Here is a 17,032-nt window from a genome sequence, read left to right as displayed (position 1 = left end):
TTAGTGATTAAAAACAGCAAAACGTGTGCTTGTTTCATTGGAATTTGACACAAAAGCTTATTTATGGATCCGTGGCTGTTACATGTCATGAATACCACCACTCACACAGTCACACTCCCGGCCTATTAGAAAGGATAAAAAGAAAATCAAGTGAAAAGACGCCAACACAAATCCTAACAAGTAACAATGCCAAAATTTCATTCTTTTTATCAAAGGAAAAAAGTAGTAAAGAAGAATCGTGATAATAAAAAGAACAAATTAGGAAAACACTTTTAACCTTACATCATGAAGTCATTTTCAAACGTGAGGTTCCCTTTGAATTTACAAAGTAATGGTCACTGTAAGTGGTGCATGACTTGATTCAGTCATGTGTGCATCCGCAAGGCTACAACTTTATAACGTTACGTAATACTCTGTCCGGATTTAGTAGTCATATACTCAAATGAGCACAAACACTTTACCATGAGTAAAATCTAATACGAAGTATGTGAAAATCAGGGGATGGATTTGATTCTCGTTGGGGTTATTATCCAGTGCGCACTGTAAGAAGTCTTTGTATTGCTATTTTTCAGTAACAAAATTCTTTGTATAAGAATATGCTTTTTATCAATATACCAAGTGCATTCCCATTTTGAGCAACAATACAAGTACAACTATGCATTTATTAAATTCAATTCGAATTCAAGTACTCATTCTATTGAAGATGCAGGTTATGAGAGCATAAATATTAGCATAAGGATATTTTACTCACCTTTTGACAGACACCACCTTGAACATGATCCAGAATTGTGACACAGCAGCCGCCAGAGTTGTGCTCAACACTGAGGAATCTCCCTCTATAACCCGTTTTATCTTGTTTGATGTATATTGTATAACAGCGTAATTGGGCATCCACATCCTCTGATATTTCTAATTGTCACTGCCATTTTATGCAAATTAAAACAACAAAGGTTGAGCATGTTGTCATAATTTGATGAATCAGATAGCATGCTAAGCCTAAAGATTACTAATGCACTCTGCAAGAATTCAATATGGATTTGTGCAAATAACTAACTTTGCTGCCAAGTCCACGGTACATGCTTGAACTGTCAGTGAGTCATCAGCAATTAACCACAGCATCCATCAAGGAGAGCCCACTCCTCAACAGAAATCTCTAAGTTAGAGGCATCTTTTAGCATTTTAATTTCCTTCGTAAGTCCTTCCAAGGTATCATATATTTCTTTGACATTGGGATGACAATTATCCTCGGCATTAAAAGCATGAGCTTCATTGTTTATCTCTATCCAGCTGCTGCCTGGGACCTTCCTTATCCCCCTTTCTCTCATCAACCGTGTCAGATTAGCCTTTTCTTCCCACCTCTTAAGACGCACATACATCTCAGACAGGATAACATAACTACAGTGCTCTTGAGGAGCGATTTCAAGCAGATGATTTGCTACCTCAGTTGCATATTCGACATCTCTGCAGCTTCTACATGCACCCAATATAGTTTTCCACACCATTATATCAGGCTCAAATGGCATTGATTTGACCAAGGACTTCACCTCACCTAAGAGCCCAGCTCTTCCAAACATATCAATAGCACAAGCATAATGCTCCATTCTTAGTGGAATCCCATACTTTGATTCCATTGTTTTAAGAACATTTCGACCTTCTTCCACCCAACTCATGTGACTACATGCAGTTAGGACTGCAACAAAGGTCACATGATCAAGCTTCACCTTACTTTCTGTCATCTGATGGAAAAGCTCAAGAGCGATTTTGCCTTGCCCATGCTGAGCATACCCAAAAATGATAAAGTTCCAAGTAATCGGGCTGTCTTTTGGGGTTTCTTCAAAAGACTTTCTAGCATCGTCAAGTAGGCCACATTTAGTATACATAAAAATTAAGGAGCCAGCTACATGCTCATTAGTTTCGAATCCAGATTTAAGAGTCAAAACATGAACTTGCCGGCCCAATTGCAGGGCTGCTAAGTCTGCACAAGATCTCAGAACCGCAGAAAGAGAATAGTGATCAATCCCAAAATTATGTGACCGCATCTTTCCAAAGAACTTAATTGCATCTTCATTCAAGCCAAACTGTGAGAACCCAGTTACAACAGAATTCCAAGACACGGAATCTTTAGGGTCTATTGATTCAAACAATCTTAGTGCATCTGCTACAGCTTTTTCAGTCGACTTCATATACATAGCTATTAATGCATTGGCTATTGCTGTGGAATTCTCTAGTCCCCGCTTTATTATCAAGCAATGGACACATTTTCCATACAGCTGATGTGCCTCTTTGAAACAGGCTCTGACAACACTGGTATACGTATATATATCAGGTTCGAAACCAAACAATTGCATATCAACAAATACTTTAAATGCCAGGCTTTCATTGTTATGTAGAAGGTATGCCCCCAGCATGGAATTCCAAGTTACCAAATCATGAACATCAAAGGCACCATAGAACATCTTCTCTGCATATTCCAACGAACCACACTCAGAATATGACGTAAGAAGAGAATTGCAAACAATATTGTTAGTACTCAACCCAAGCCTGATAATCTTTGAATGCAGTTGAATAGTTAACCTGAAATAATCAGGGTCATTAAGTAATGTTAATAAGGGAGCAACTGTCCCATCTTGAATCTTTGCGCCCTCTTTTCCCATACCATCGAAAAGCTCGAATGCAGTCTCAAAATCAGCTTGCTCAACAAACCCTGCAATCATAGCATTCCAAGAGACAGAACTTCGGTTAGGCATAATCTTAAACACTGAATACGCATCCTCGATCCTCCCACACTTAGCATACATATCCAAAAGGGAACTTGCGGTATAAACATCAGATTGAGACCCCACCTTAATAACCATAGAATGCAATTGCTCCCCACAAATAAACTCCCCATTGGAAGCAACTCCCTTAAGAATACTACCAAAAGTGTACTCATCGGCCGCGAATCCACGCCGTCTCATATCAATCAAAAGATCCCAAGAGAGACCAAAAGATCCAGAATTTACATAGCCAGCAATCATGGTGTTCCAAGAAACAGTATCTCTGCGAGACATTTCGTCGAACAGTTGGTGTGCAATCTTCAAATGACCATGTTTCGTATATCCACTTATAATAACGTTTGCATCGTAAGTGCTTTCTATGGTTCCGAGCTTCAATGCGTAACAATGGAGGGAAGGAACCTCGTAGAAACAGCTTTTTACAACTGATCTTAAAGTCCTCATTCATCTATTTAAATTACCGTTTTTTTGGAGGGAAATAAATTAGAGAGAATTACATGACATAAAAACTAACGTTAGTTATAAATGGAAGGAAATAAGGCCCAACAAATACTGATAAAACCCAAGTTACGGCCCAAACAATTAAAATTTACTTTAGCTAAATACTTTGTACGACTTCAGCTTCAAGAGGTTCTTAACATATTCCGCTTTCATCTGTTTGATGATATTGGTTGTTTAATTAAAAGAATGATTAGTAATTTTTTATTAGTTTTTTAGTTAATTGGATTAAATTGTAAATTGGTGAATTTTACAAAATTATAGATAAAAGTAGTAAATTTGAATAATATTTTCATATAATAATTATTTCACAGATACAAACATCACTTTCAAAAAGCTTCTACGTCTAAATTGTTGGATTCATTTCATTCGAATTGAACCTCTCTATTGATCCTCTCTCAACCAAACACTTCCATTAAAAAACAAAGCTTCAAATGAGCGCAACCTTTTTTATAATACTATCATCTCTTGGCTCCTCAGAGACGTTCCTTCTTCTATATAGGGCTCTCCTTTGGCCATTTCACCTCATATTCGCGTACTACCTAGTGTCAGATTCAAAGGTGCTGCGTATCAAGGATTTCAAAAAGAGGTTTGATAAGGGATTCAAGCCTAGCTTATGTGATATACATCATGAATGGTTATTATTAAAAATTTCAGAATGATCAATCATTATGTCACATTTCGAGTTTGATTATTGTATCAAAATAATCATGTGTTATTACATATGCAAGAAAGATTTAAAAAATCAATAATCAAGAATATGAACAAGGAGAAGAGAGTTTAAGTCTATGAACAAGCGTGAGGAGAGTTTTATTGATCTCGACGAAAATATAATTTACAAAATAATAGATAGGTCAAACTCTATGGAATTTATTGTACGAGATAGGTAGAAAATAGACCCCAAAACAAAAAAGGTAGCCCCAAAAACAAATACCGTAAATTCCAAAACAAAAAATGTAGCCCACATGACAAATACCGTAAGTTTGAAGGGGGGCTTCTATTCTTCTAACGTCACCTTGTAAAGCCACAATCACAAAAACTTTATGTGATTGGAATTTGCAAAAGAATTGAAGTAACAGTGAGAAGGGTGAAGACGAAAGAAGTTTTGAGAAATATTGTGTTGTCATTGTCTTTAGGGTGACAAAGAGATCCTCCTTGTCAAAGGAGTCCTGGTACAAAAATACAAAGGCAATTAATTGCAAATGGGTCTCATCTCTCAAATCGTCCTTGTTATATCATCACCATTCACCAATTTATACATCAAGCTTTAGCACCTAAGTTTTGCTCCCAATTATGGCAAGTTTTATGGATCAGGAGCGTCATGTCGGCAATCAAGATTTTTACTATCTTGGGTAAAATATACCAAGTAGCAAATTTGTGAGAATTTACTTCTTCGAATTTCTTTATATGATTAACTACACTACTAGTAAACGGAGAAGAAAAATATTGATGTAAGGAATCAAACCGTACCAACGATTGCTTTACAATTAGCAACACCCAAACTCAAATGTACGGAGTAATGCTTTTTGCAACACAGCGAACACACACCTAATATAGGTAATTTAGGCCATTAGGGTGTCTATTTTACACTCGAGTGCAATTTTTATAACCTCACATCCTCCAACTCCCAGTCTCCCATAGCCTTTTGCTCATGTTAGGATGGAAATTTCCATAGGTAGTAAGTTTAAAGTTTCAACACATTTTCTAGTCAAAAAAAAAAAAACAAAAAAAAGTTCTGACACATTTTAAATCGATTCAATGCTAAGGATCATGGTCATAACTAGATCTTTACTAGATTTGGATTGAACAAATATTTTGAGCTCAATCATTTATTTAGTCACACCAAATCTCAACATGCAAAACATACAAGTATGGGTGAAGGGAGTAGTAAAATTTTCAGGACATACAATCAATAATCAATAATCTTGCCTGAAGATGAGATGACAAAAAAAATCTGTCACAATTTCACAACACCCAACAACCTAACAATATCATTTGGATAATAGTTTTACACCCAAACATTACACATGTACAACTTCGACAATTCCTCTAATGTAACCCAAAGCTAAAGATGGATTGCAAGTACCCTCTTGTTTCCATCAATTCATATTCTGAGCACATCTACACTAATAACTTCATACAGATAGTACATCCGATAAATAATACTGCGAAAATGTTACTAATAAGCTTCATACAAATTTTTGCACCACTGGAACAAAAAATTGGAAGGACTAGAACCCCGTCAAGCCCGAACTTCTGAGAAGCGAAAACTGATTCACAAAGAACTTCGGCCATCTCCAAATATGTGGCGGCTATGTAAAGAGGAAAAAAGACGACTACAAGAGAGGAAGGTTGGAGAAGATAAACAGAGAACCTATTTGCAAACTACTAATGAATATCTAAGTCAGCTTGAGGAAGATCTCAATACAGTTCCTAATAATAAGTTTCTCCAGTACTTTCCCAAAAACCACAACTGTACATACTAGACACCACCAAAGGCAAAACCACTCTTCCTCCTCAATATATACAGTACTACGGAAGCAAAACCCCAAAGTTAATTGCAAAATATACCACTTCGGTTGGTTGTTAAGGACTTGACGACGAAGCTGCCTCTTGTTTCCTCGGCTCCCTCAATATTTTAAGAAGGGTTTCAGCCTGTCATAATTAACAAAAGATGATAAGAATATAGTAAATCAACTGCTCGCACCCAAAAAAGTCACCTCACCAAAACAAATAGAATCAACACTATAGTGGAATTACTTTGACAAACTATAAAGTAAACTCGTAATGGCAATCTAAATCTTGACGGAGTCTCATGTCTCAGACACTTTAACTACTCTTGGTCAAAACGTAATTGAGCATCATCAGTCGTAGTTAGTTAGGTTGATTATGAGTCTGGATTAAACAGATGATCTCTTCCGCCCTGCTCCCAAACTACCCGAGAAAATGATGATATCCATTAGAAAGGAACACGTCAAGGTCTCTAAACAACCAGCAACCTAATGTCCTAATTAATGGCTAATCAACCCCAATAGCTTAGCTTAGAAACAAACCTACTTCCTTTTAAAGGAGCGCATATGAACTAGTCAGTAGTTGGAAGGAAATTGTGTGACCTAAGCGCCCAAAACTCTAAATCCTAAAATGAAATTGCATGACATAATTACCAAATCCCTCACTTTTCGATCACAATCCTTCATAGATCAAAAGAATTAGCAATCAAGAACGGCCTTTAATTTCTTCTCTGATAGATTATAAAAGAAAGCACTTTATCAATGCACTTCTCTGATAGTATTTTTGGACTGATGATCAATATCGGCCAATCAAGTATAAATTATTCATTCCATACTCAAATCACCCAATTCGAGCTAAATGCAGTCATTCTATACTAACTTCACAAAATTATTGCAAAAGACCACTCCTTTTTCTACATTAATCAAGCAAGATTGACAATATTAAAGGTAAACAACCAAACACCATCATGTGTTCTACTCAATTATACCCAAATCCATACTCCTTGAGCACAAAATGATCACTTCAACTTATGATTTCACAATTTTCTCCACAATCTCCAACATTTCAAGTTCGGCCTTGAAATCTCATAACCTAATCATTCCTAACCAAACAAATCTATAGCTAATCATGCATACAATTCCCCAACTTAATCAACCAAAAACATGCAACCAAGCAAATAAGATGACAAACACAAAACCTAATAAAACAATCAAGATTAGTTCAACACTGACCTTCTGCTTAGCACGGGCCGTGCCAATCTGAGACAAAGCAACAAGAGGAGGAATACCCCCTTCAGCAACCAACAACCCTCTATTCCTAACACTCTCCCCACACAACTGCAACAATGTAACCACCGCGAATTCCTTCCCTTTCTGCGAGCTCTCCTCCACCGCCTCCACCAACGCCGCTATCCCTCCTTCCTCTGCTATCGCCGTCCTCCCCGCCTCAATCCCCGCCAAACTACTCATCACCACCATCGCCTTCTCCGCCATCCCACTCCCCTGATCAGCCACCAACCCCACAAGATGACTCACCACTCCAGCATTCACCGCTCTCTCCTTGTTCAACTTCGCCGAACACAGCTTATACAACGTCGTCAGCGCGTCCTTCTTCCCCCTTGAAGTCCCATTTATAAGAAGCGCCACCAATGGCGGTATCGCCCCGGACGCGCCAATTGTAAGGCGCGTCTCCTCCTCAACCATCGCCAAACTCATCAACGCCGCGGCTGCGTTCTGCTTGGACGTCTCTGTCCCGGTCTTCAGCACATAGATTAAAGATTTTATCGCACCAGAAGCTTCGGCAATCGGCCGTTTGTTATCCGGGTGTAATGACAAGTTCAGTAGCGCCGTCACTGCGTGTTCTTGAGTCCAGGGATCAGTAGACTTCAACAACGGAACCAAACCCGGAACAGCACCCGAATCCGCAATCAGAACCCGATTATCGGCCCGATTCTTCGCCAACAACCGTAGCTTCGCCGCCGCCGACCGTTTAATCGCCGCCGACGGCGAGGATAAGCTGTCAACACAGAGCTTCACCGTCGGCTGTAAATCCTCCGGCGAAATACTCTCGATAATCTCCGTCGAAAAGCTCTCTCTCTGAAGAAACCCTTCACAAGGTTCGGGCTCTAGATCCATTTCACCCGATCCAGGGCCCGAACCCGGCCCGATCGAAGCAGTCGCAGCTAACCTCTGAAGCTCGCCGGAAATATCACTGCTACAAACAGAGTAGTCGCTAAAAGAGCGGGAGAGATCATCGAGAAGACCGAAATCGTCGTCAGCAAAGGAAGATTTGATCGATTTAGCTGTTCGAGAAGCGAGTTCACCGAGTCGGATGTCCATGACTGAGTCAGTGAGATTCTCGGAAACGAAGTTGCTGCCCGTCGGAGGGTGCTGCGGCGGGAGGTCGGCGGCGCCGGCGGAGGGGGAAGGAGAAGGGCAGAAGATGGTAGAACGAACGGTTCTCATGGAGCGGCCTCGTTCTCGCCATATCTGGGTGGAAGAAGCGGAGGAGAGAGAAGAAGGGGAGTGAAAGTTAGCGTACATGGAATGTAATCGAGTAGAATTAGAGTGGGTTTCTTCCACCGACACCATTGATGGAGTATATTGAGCTCAGAAGATGAAGTTTGTTAATGGGGTTATCAATGGAAAAAAAAAAAAAGGAAGAAAAGATGGAAATATAAGGGAATATATAATGTGATTGAAACTAAGCCATTGTTTTTATTAATTTTTGATTCAAAAGAAAGAGAGAGAAAGGAAAGGGGTGGGTCTGGGTATTAGCTGGAGGTGAAGAGGGGTGATTCTGTTGTGTTGTATTGAGAGGAGAGAGAAAGAAGAAAGAAGAAAGAGAAAGAGAGAGAGTGAGAAAGAAGATGAGTGATGAAGATAGAGTGACAGGTTGGTAATTGCCAAAATGGGGTTTAATAAGGGTGGATGGATGGAGGTGAGGGTAGCTCAACTCTTTCTTACAATTACAATAGACCTTGTTTATAAGGGAAAGGGACCCATTTCTTTCACATTTGGGACTCTAAATTGTGTTACTTGCACTATTGTATTTTTATAGCCTTTGTAGCTTATGTAATTATATCCAATAATTGGGTATTTAGGTACAACAAATCAACCTCTAGTAAGTACTCGTATTAATTATTCCGGTAAAAACTGTCAAAGACTTTTACCCACGTCATCAAGTCACACCGTTCTTCTGTGTTGCATGTTAATGCCCCACCCACCCGAATACCACTTGATGTTAGGCCTTGCTATCTAACTTGTTAAGCCGCACAGTCACTTTATATAATTACTCCGTTTTGGGTATTTGGGTACAAAAAATTAACCTTATGTAATACGAGTCATTAAGAATTCTTGTAAAAAGTTTATGCCCCGTCATTTACATAGTTTGAGTAAGGGAATTTCTTTACCTTTTCATCTACTTTCAAATGTTATGTGTAATGGGTTGATTGATATATAAGATATGAGTATTGTCCTTTTCTTTCCTAAAATAAATATTTTATTCTATTTTATTTGCAATAGTTTGACTTTGTCAATGCATGAGTTTAAATATTAAGATACTTTTCACTTCTATGCTATTTTGTGCCCATTAATCTATTACTCCATAAATATTTAGGACAACCAACTAAGTACATTAGCACAGCTGCACAGTGATTTTATCAATTTTAGGTAAATCCATATATTTTCACATTCATGTTATCTTCTTAAAATAGTATGACAACCAACTAAGCAATATTGTAACTTTGTAAGTGTACAGCTATCAATTTCATGCAATTAGGGGATCGATATTAGGGCCAGGAGAAGCACAAATATTTGCAAGAATACTTCAATGACAGCTTCTTTTGATAGTTTCCATAAAAATAAATAGTAATCCGTAGGATTTACTTAGTACAGAGAATTGAAGTTGATCACTTTGATGCCAGGTGAGATTTAGTAAAATACCACACTAATAACGGTCATCGACTCACTGCTTTCAAAATGTATTTTGTTCATCTACTATAAATCTGTTCTGTTCAGCTTAATTTCAATTCAGTTCAGTTTAGTTTCAATCAGTGGTTCAGTTTAGTTTAGTTCCTAATTTCCTTCTCTCATAAATAATTCATTAGCTCTATTCAGTTTAGGTCATTTCGGTTTAGCCCCAATCATTTCAGTTCAATTGTTTTCAATAAATCAGAACATACCCTATATCTTGAAATTATTTACTAAGTAATATTTGTATTTAGAGCTAATTGGGAAGGTTAGACCAATAATACTCTTATGGGTTGGACATATGGTCGAGGTAAATCCTTATCTTCTAGTAGTAATTAAAAACCTAGTTTATAAGAGACTCGCTACCCACACAGTAATACTATGGTAAAGGGTCAACTCAGTTAAAAGTTTAAACTAATAGTTGAAATCTAAAATTGGTTTATATACTTTATCATTTTTATGACAACTTTAACTCAATCAATAATAATATGCTATTAGATTATATACCTCTTATCTAATAATCTACTATATTAACTATCTAACTATATACTTCCTGTGATCCATTTTTATTGTTTAATTACCGAAAGTTAATTAACCTCATTTTTATTTTTTTGCTTCTTACTTATCAAGAGGAACATGCTTAAATGCATTTACACAATCACACACAATTCACAGCTCATATATAAAAGATATACTGTATAGTTTTTGCTTAAAATTGTTAAAATGATCCAAGATCAATGAAGTACCGGTATCACATAGATAACTTATACCAGCATATACTTTGTATTTATTAATACGTAGTGTTCACAACCAAATTGTGAATGAGTTATATCATGAACCGTCTCATATTAGAATTAAACTAAATTAATTAACTCAGCAATCACCCCCTTAATGGTAGGTTTAGGGGGTGATGTGACGGTCGATTGAAATGGGCGTAGGTGTATAGTAGTAAGGCTGGTAATTTGCCGTCGTAGTCTTGTTTAATTTACGAAGTATTAAAATTAAAATTCTCTGGTTTTTATTGGTCTACGTCTATCCTATCTTATTATTATTCGGCTTGTCTTATTTTTATCCTCCATCCCCGTGTATCATTCGTGTATTTGATTGTTATTATTATTATGCAACTAGCTTAGTGCAGGCCTTTCTAAACCCTTTTTTTAAAAAAAACAGGAAGAAACTTGTTAAACAAGAAACAATTAAACTATATGTAATATAGTGCATGTAAATCATATTATATTAAACGGCTCTTCTATTACTACCTCCGTTAAATGTTATGTGCAATTTTAGGGTATTATTTGTGAGATATAAAATATTTCAAAGTTGCACATAACATTTAACGGAGGTAGTACTATATTTCGTATAAGATTTGCTACTACTTCAAGCCCTTTCAAATTATATAGCTAATTCATTATATTATTTATAGTAAGTTTTTGTAAAAATAAGTACCACCTTTGTATAATATTACGCCCTTTCTAATATTTGTATTTGTAATTTTACGTATTTTAACTATGATTTACCAATTAAATACCTTTTTATACTCCTGTATAAAATATGGATGTATCCAAAATTCTTTGGATGCATGTTTGATTTATAACCTTGATAAAAAAAAAAATTAAAAATGATACACTTAATCAGATTGTAATGCTATTATTAAATGTGAACATTATACACTCTTTGCACTACCCTCATTTTTTATGAAATATAGAAACCAATACTAAATTAAATCATATACAGGACGACAAAGAGAGTAACAAGTATTTTTACTTTCTTTTTTGGCAGGAAAGTTTGTCTATAATCTTTTATCAAAACGGCTAATTTGATAAAAGTATTTATCAAAACGACTAATTGTAAATTTTAATTCCAAAACTAGCTAAATAATTGACTTGGAAGGAAATTAGCTATTTCTTATTTTCCTTTGAATCGGTTTGGTTCACTTTTTTTTTTTTTTTTTTTGGGTTTTTTTTTTTTTTATTTTGATATAGGATTTTTTTTGAGTTGGAATATTTAAGCCATATACAAATATACAAAGTAGTTTTGATTAAAATAATAATAATAATAATAATTTTCTTCTAGATCGTATCACAAAAATTTGGAATATCAAGTAGTATTGTTCTATCAACACTACCACAAATTTATACGACGATAACGGTTTTTAAGGTATTGTTCATCTTTTTCATGCCTGTTAATTGTATACTCTCTGTTAATGTCTGCTAATTTGAATATTTTTTAGTTTAATGTGTGTAATAAATCAAACTTACATATATTTATGTGACATACAATGAATATGTTCTCAATTGTTTTTTTTTTTTTTTTTTTTTTGTTTTTGTTAATTGGAAATTTTGATCAATTTTTTGAGTGATCGATTTTTTTTTTTTTTTTTAACTTTGTGTAACTTTTAAAAAATGCTGATGCTTGCACGGTTGCATCACTGAATAAAGTAGAGTCTCTTGAGAATTGTTGCAAATATATTACGTTGAATGTTATTTTTCAAAATAATGGGATATTTTAAACCATGGCTTTAAAATTTTCCAAAAAAACCAAAATAATAATAAAAAAACCCCAATTTATTTGTTGAAAAAATACCCATAAAGTGAACCAAATTGGTTCTAAGAAAAATAAGAAATAAATAATTTCCTTTATTTCCTTTCAAGTCAATATAGCTAGTTTTGGAATTAAAATTCATAATTAAATACTTTTGTAAAATTAGCCATTTTGGTAAAAGATCCAGTTTGTCTATTAGGAGTCAAACATTATAAAAACCTTAGCTAGACAATAATTTTCACCATTAACTAGATTTGTCAATTAAAACCTTTATTTCATTATAATACATTAATGAGCATGAAAACACCAATGTTACAACTGGAAAATGAAAGAAATGATGTTATACTTTGCTTTTGATAAATATTTTGGGTATGGAGTACGTATAATCTTAATATATAAATGCACTAGTCATAAATCATGTAATTATATTTGTCCTTCTAATTCAACATCCATATTTTCAACAACACTTAAATATGACTAATGACTTATATGAGTGACGTACAGAATTTATTATACTCTTTAATATTTTTTGCACAACTCAATGATACGGAGTATTATATGTAGAAACATTAAAACCAAATTATATAACAATTGTGTGTGGTTGTAAAGGTAGTGATATAAGGGACTCTAGACAAACAAATAAACTAGAGCATTGGAGTGGCTCAATTATACATCATACTCATAGCAACCTATGTTCGTCGAGCTTGATCGAGCCAAGATCTAAAATTCTAGACTCAGATGAGCTGAGTCATATTCCGTAATAAGTTTTTGTGAGACGATCTCACCAAATACTTTATGAAACCATCAAACAAATCCCAATCATATATACGAAGATTTTCTTAAACTCCTACAGTAGATAAGAGAATCACACCTAATTAAGTCAAAACAATTGTTTTATGCTGATTAATCATCAAACGATGCATTTTGATTTATGATTAATGTTTGTCGTCTATAAACTCTTGCATGCCAACTTTGCGTTCAATTACTTTGATTCTTAAAAGGCGTAATATGACTGAAAGTAACATGGATCAGTTAGATAGAAAATTTTAATTAGATTAATATGGCCTTTTCGAAAAGACAAATTTTAATAATATGAAGTTAGAAGGCGTGAAACATTGAACACCAACTTTGGCGCAGTCTATTCATGATAATTAATGGTGGGACTAGTACATCTAAATTCTAAATTGGCTAAATTAGACGTACTTAAAGCTTTAATCAATAAATTAATTAACTAATTTAATTACTTGTAAATAATAATGTATGAAGGTCTTTCTGTTGGTGTGTTCTTAGCTTAAAAGCAACTAAATAATTAGAAATTAGCGTGTTTGGTGACATTCGATGAGGATTATTAAATTAAAATGAAGAAATTCTTTCTTAATTAATTATTTAAATTGCATATTTGGTCATATAATTGTATAAATTATGTTATACTAAAGGTCTAAAGGCATCAAGGAAACTCCCTTCAAAAGTATGACGTTAATTCATAACTTTATTCTATTTATTTATTTGGCACGGAAATTCTGAACTATATATGTCTTTGTTTTAGATGTGAACTTATGAAAAGGGGTTGAATGCAATGCAACTATAACTTTGTAATAAAGTATGAATGATTTTTATGCTTTTGAATGTTAATTTTAGAATGACCTTTATGGGAATTATGGCTTTATTTCTTGATCCCTTATTATTATGGCTTTGTAATCGTAAAGAATATAATCTATCTAGCAATATCATTTGTAATATAAGTAAATTGAGTAAAATTTTCAACTTGTATTGTTGTTTCTTATTCGGTTTTTTAATTAGAAAATATGTAATTATATAATCAAAGTGAATTCTAAACTGAACACATACATATGTTAGAACTCAATGTAAAACTATACAATAGAAGCAAGACTGAGAAATTGTATGTTAAGCTAATGCATATATATAAAGTCAAATTTTTAATAATTATTAACAGAAGAAAATCATGATTCCATAACTAGTTTACTTGTATGTATAACTCGTCCATTACGGAGTATTTACTTACGTATTTACATTCTACATATTGTGTATGCGTATAGAATTAAAATCAAGCCTCAAACATTGAATTCAGCTTTGTTTAGAAATTCAAATTGAATAGAGTTATCAAACAATATCTATAGAGATTGGATATGAAAATCTACATAACACACAAACATACGCAAACCTTTTACAACTTGTTTGAATAATGTTAAGGGAAGGAAAAGAAGGGGAGGGAGGGGAAATAAGTTCTACTACTAATATATAAGGGTTGATAATGGTTATCAAAGTTCACATAAGCTAAGTTTTGATAAGGACATATAACTTTATAAATTCAGATAAGTTTATTAATAAACATAGATAACTTCAAATAAGATGAGATAAATTCAGACAAGTAAGGTGAATAAAACACACTCTTACTAGCTAGAAATCTGATTTGCTGCAAAAGCATGTTGATGATGGTATAAAAGCTAGAGATTTAATTTCATTTCAATGACAACAAGTACATCCATCAATAGATTTATATATATTATGAATATGTACAAGTATTATTCCCTTCGATTCAATTACTAATTGTCACTATATTGGTTTCAATCTGGCACGTATCAATTTGAGTTTAAGATAATAAAGTCACCTACAGATCAACAATACAATTTTAACTCAATTACTCGTATTACTAGTTTGAATGTTTTGATTTTCAGGTTCGATTTTTCGAATTATTTTCACAGCTAGCCCTAAATGTATACAAGCACATTCATTTGACACAGAATTGGTCTTAACACAGAGAGACTAAACTTTTAAACTTGTCTATTGCTAAACCAAGAGGGCAAAGAATCCAAATGTATCAAAGAAGATCACCTGTACTTGACAGGCTTACACGTGGGGAAAGACAAAAGGTACTTGGAAACCTTTATCACTTTTTACTACTCCAATATTTAGTCAGTTAAGACGACCGTACAATTACCTGGACTAAAGGACACGTGTTTACAGATAACTCAACTTAACATTTCATCTTTATCGTACACGGTTTCATCTCCACCGTCTGATCTTCATCCAACGGTATACATTTATCTTGGATTGTATAAACAGTCAACTGTTACTTTTGCCTCGAAATGTGTGATATTTGACGGTCCAACGGTTTTGATTTTTTGGACCGGCCTTTTTTGTACTTTCACACGTAAGAGTCACACGTGCTTGCGTGTACGTGGAACATGATTAATGATTAATTAACAAGGAGTGTTAAGTTAATTAAGTAAGTAATTAGTATAATTAGTTGTTTTTGGCTTTAGGACTAGGGAAAACAGTACTATAATTAGACAGGAAGGATGCTACATGTTGATATAGATTTGATCTAGTAATTAGTGTTAACGAATGTTTAATTAATTGGAGCATTCTTATTTTTTTTAGTATTATGCTTGTCTCTTTGGACCTTTGAAGGTCAAATATATATGTTCGTTTAATATGGTTTTGTCGGGACCAATTCTATTTTGTACCTACATAATCTATTATTTTAGGGGAATTATACCACATTATGTAGCATAATCGATATTAGTTTTCTCATTTTGCTAATGTGTAAGAATTAATTAAAAAAAGTTTGATTGTTATTGGTTGATTAAGATCAACAAAGAATCTAAGTATAGCTGGTTGCACGGATCTTTTTCAGTGTACCTAAATGTTGTAGGAGTAATTACTCCTATAACATATGTAGTCAAAATTTTGTTATAGGAGGAAAATTTTTGAGGAAAATTTTAATGGAGGAAATCAGAGAAGACAATATGATAAATTAAAATACTCCATAGAGAGAAAAAAAAATGTAACACTAACAATATAACATGTCTCTCTTATCAATCAACGTTGAAGTTATTTAATTAGCTTATCCATTTTACCTCCGCTAATCACCTCATCCATGAAATACATGCCAAGATGAATAGTATGTATATGTTTTGACAATACAAAAGATGGAGAAAATATCATATCCGAGCTGGTATTGTGGAAAGAAATGCAAGCCTAAGATGTACTATTGTACTTATGAATAATCTTTGATATGCAAAACAACGAGGTGTACTGTATAGGACATCCTAACCCACATGCAATTATAATTCACTAAAATATAAGATTGTTAGATTGGTAATTAATGTTAATAAAAATTAATATATACCCTAAGATGCTCTATTACATTTGTATAATTTTGCTATATTCCACTGATAAGAATTATATTGCTAATCCAAAATCCGTGACTATCAACAAATACGACAAATTAAATTTACAAAATCAGTATATATTAAATACTGTATAATAAAAAGGACAAATTAATCATAGCTTAAATAAAAATAATAAAAAGCAAAATATTGTGAAAACGTGTGTGTCTTAGATTGCACTCCTCATTTTTGAATCCTACTACTAAGGGCACTACACCTAAAATTTAATTAAAAAGTAATTGAGAACTAAATATAGTACACTTGTACTAAAATTAACTAAACAAATTAATATAATAATGAAAATAGTGAGGTGCATTGGTTTGAATTAAGGACATGATGAGTTGTAAATCACCCTTAATTAAAGAGTCAACATTGGATTAGGCAGATTTGGTTGTCCCAACCCCGACCTCAATGCTTGAACCATTATAAACCTACGCATTTTACTCCTTTTATTCTATTTATTTACATTAAAATATTGCTCAATTATATATTTATTTATTCATTTATGATTTGCTTCATGTATATATGTACAACCTACACTACT

At 34.0% G+C, this 17,032-nt stretch overlaps 1 protein-coding gene and 1 pseudogene across 1 annotated transcript; both read right to left on the bottom strand.

Moving 5' to 3' along the window:
- Window positions 1-1,106: 1,106 nt before the first annotated feature.
- Window positions 1,107-3,326, bottom strand: LOC145577580 (putative pentatricopeptide repeat-containing protein At3g25970 pseudogene; annotated as a pseudogene).
- A 1,887-nt stretch (window positions 3,327-5,213) lies between these two features.
- On the bottom strand, window positions 5,214-8,735 carry LOC145577578 (U-box domain-containing protein 1-like). Its single transcript, XM_081635071.1, has 2 exons — window positions 7,016-8,735; window positions 5,214-5,927 (listed from the first exon to the last, which is right to left on the bottom strand). Exons 1-2 carry the CDS (start codon window positions 8,372-8,374, stop codon window positions 5,859-5,861), a joined length of 1,428 nt encoding a protein of 475 aa, XP_081491197.1. The 5' UTR covers window positions 8,375-8,735; the 3' UTR covers window positions 5,214-5,858.
- Window positions 8,736-17,032: the final 8,297 nt, after the last annotated feature.

The sequence above is a fragment of the Chenopodium album genome, chromosome 14 (genome assembly GCF_948465745.1).
Source record: "Chenopodium album chromosome 14, dcCheAlbu1.1, whole genome shotgun sequence".
NCBI classification, from domain to species: Eukaryota; Viridiplantae; Streptophyta; class Magnoliopsida; order Caryophyllales; family Amaranthaceae; genus Chenopodium; species Chenopodium album.
Note: the sequence above shows the minus strand (reverse complement) of the source record. Positions and strands in the feature narration are given on the sequence as shown.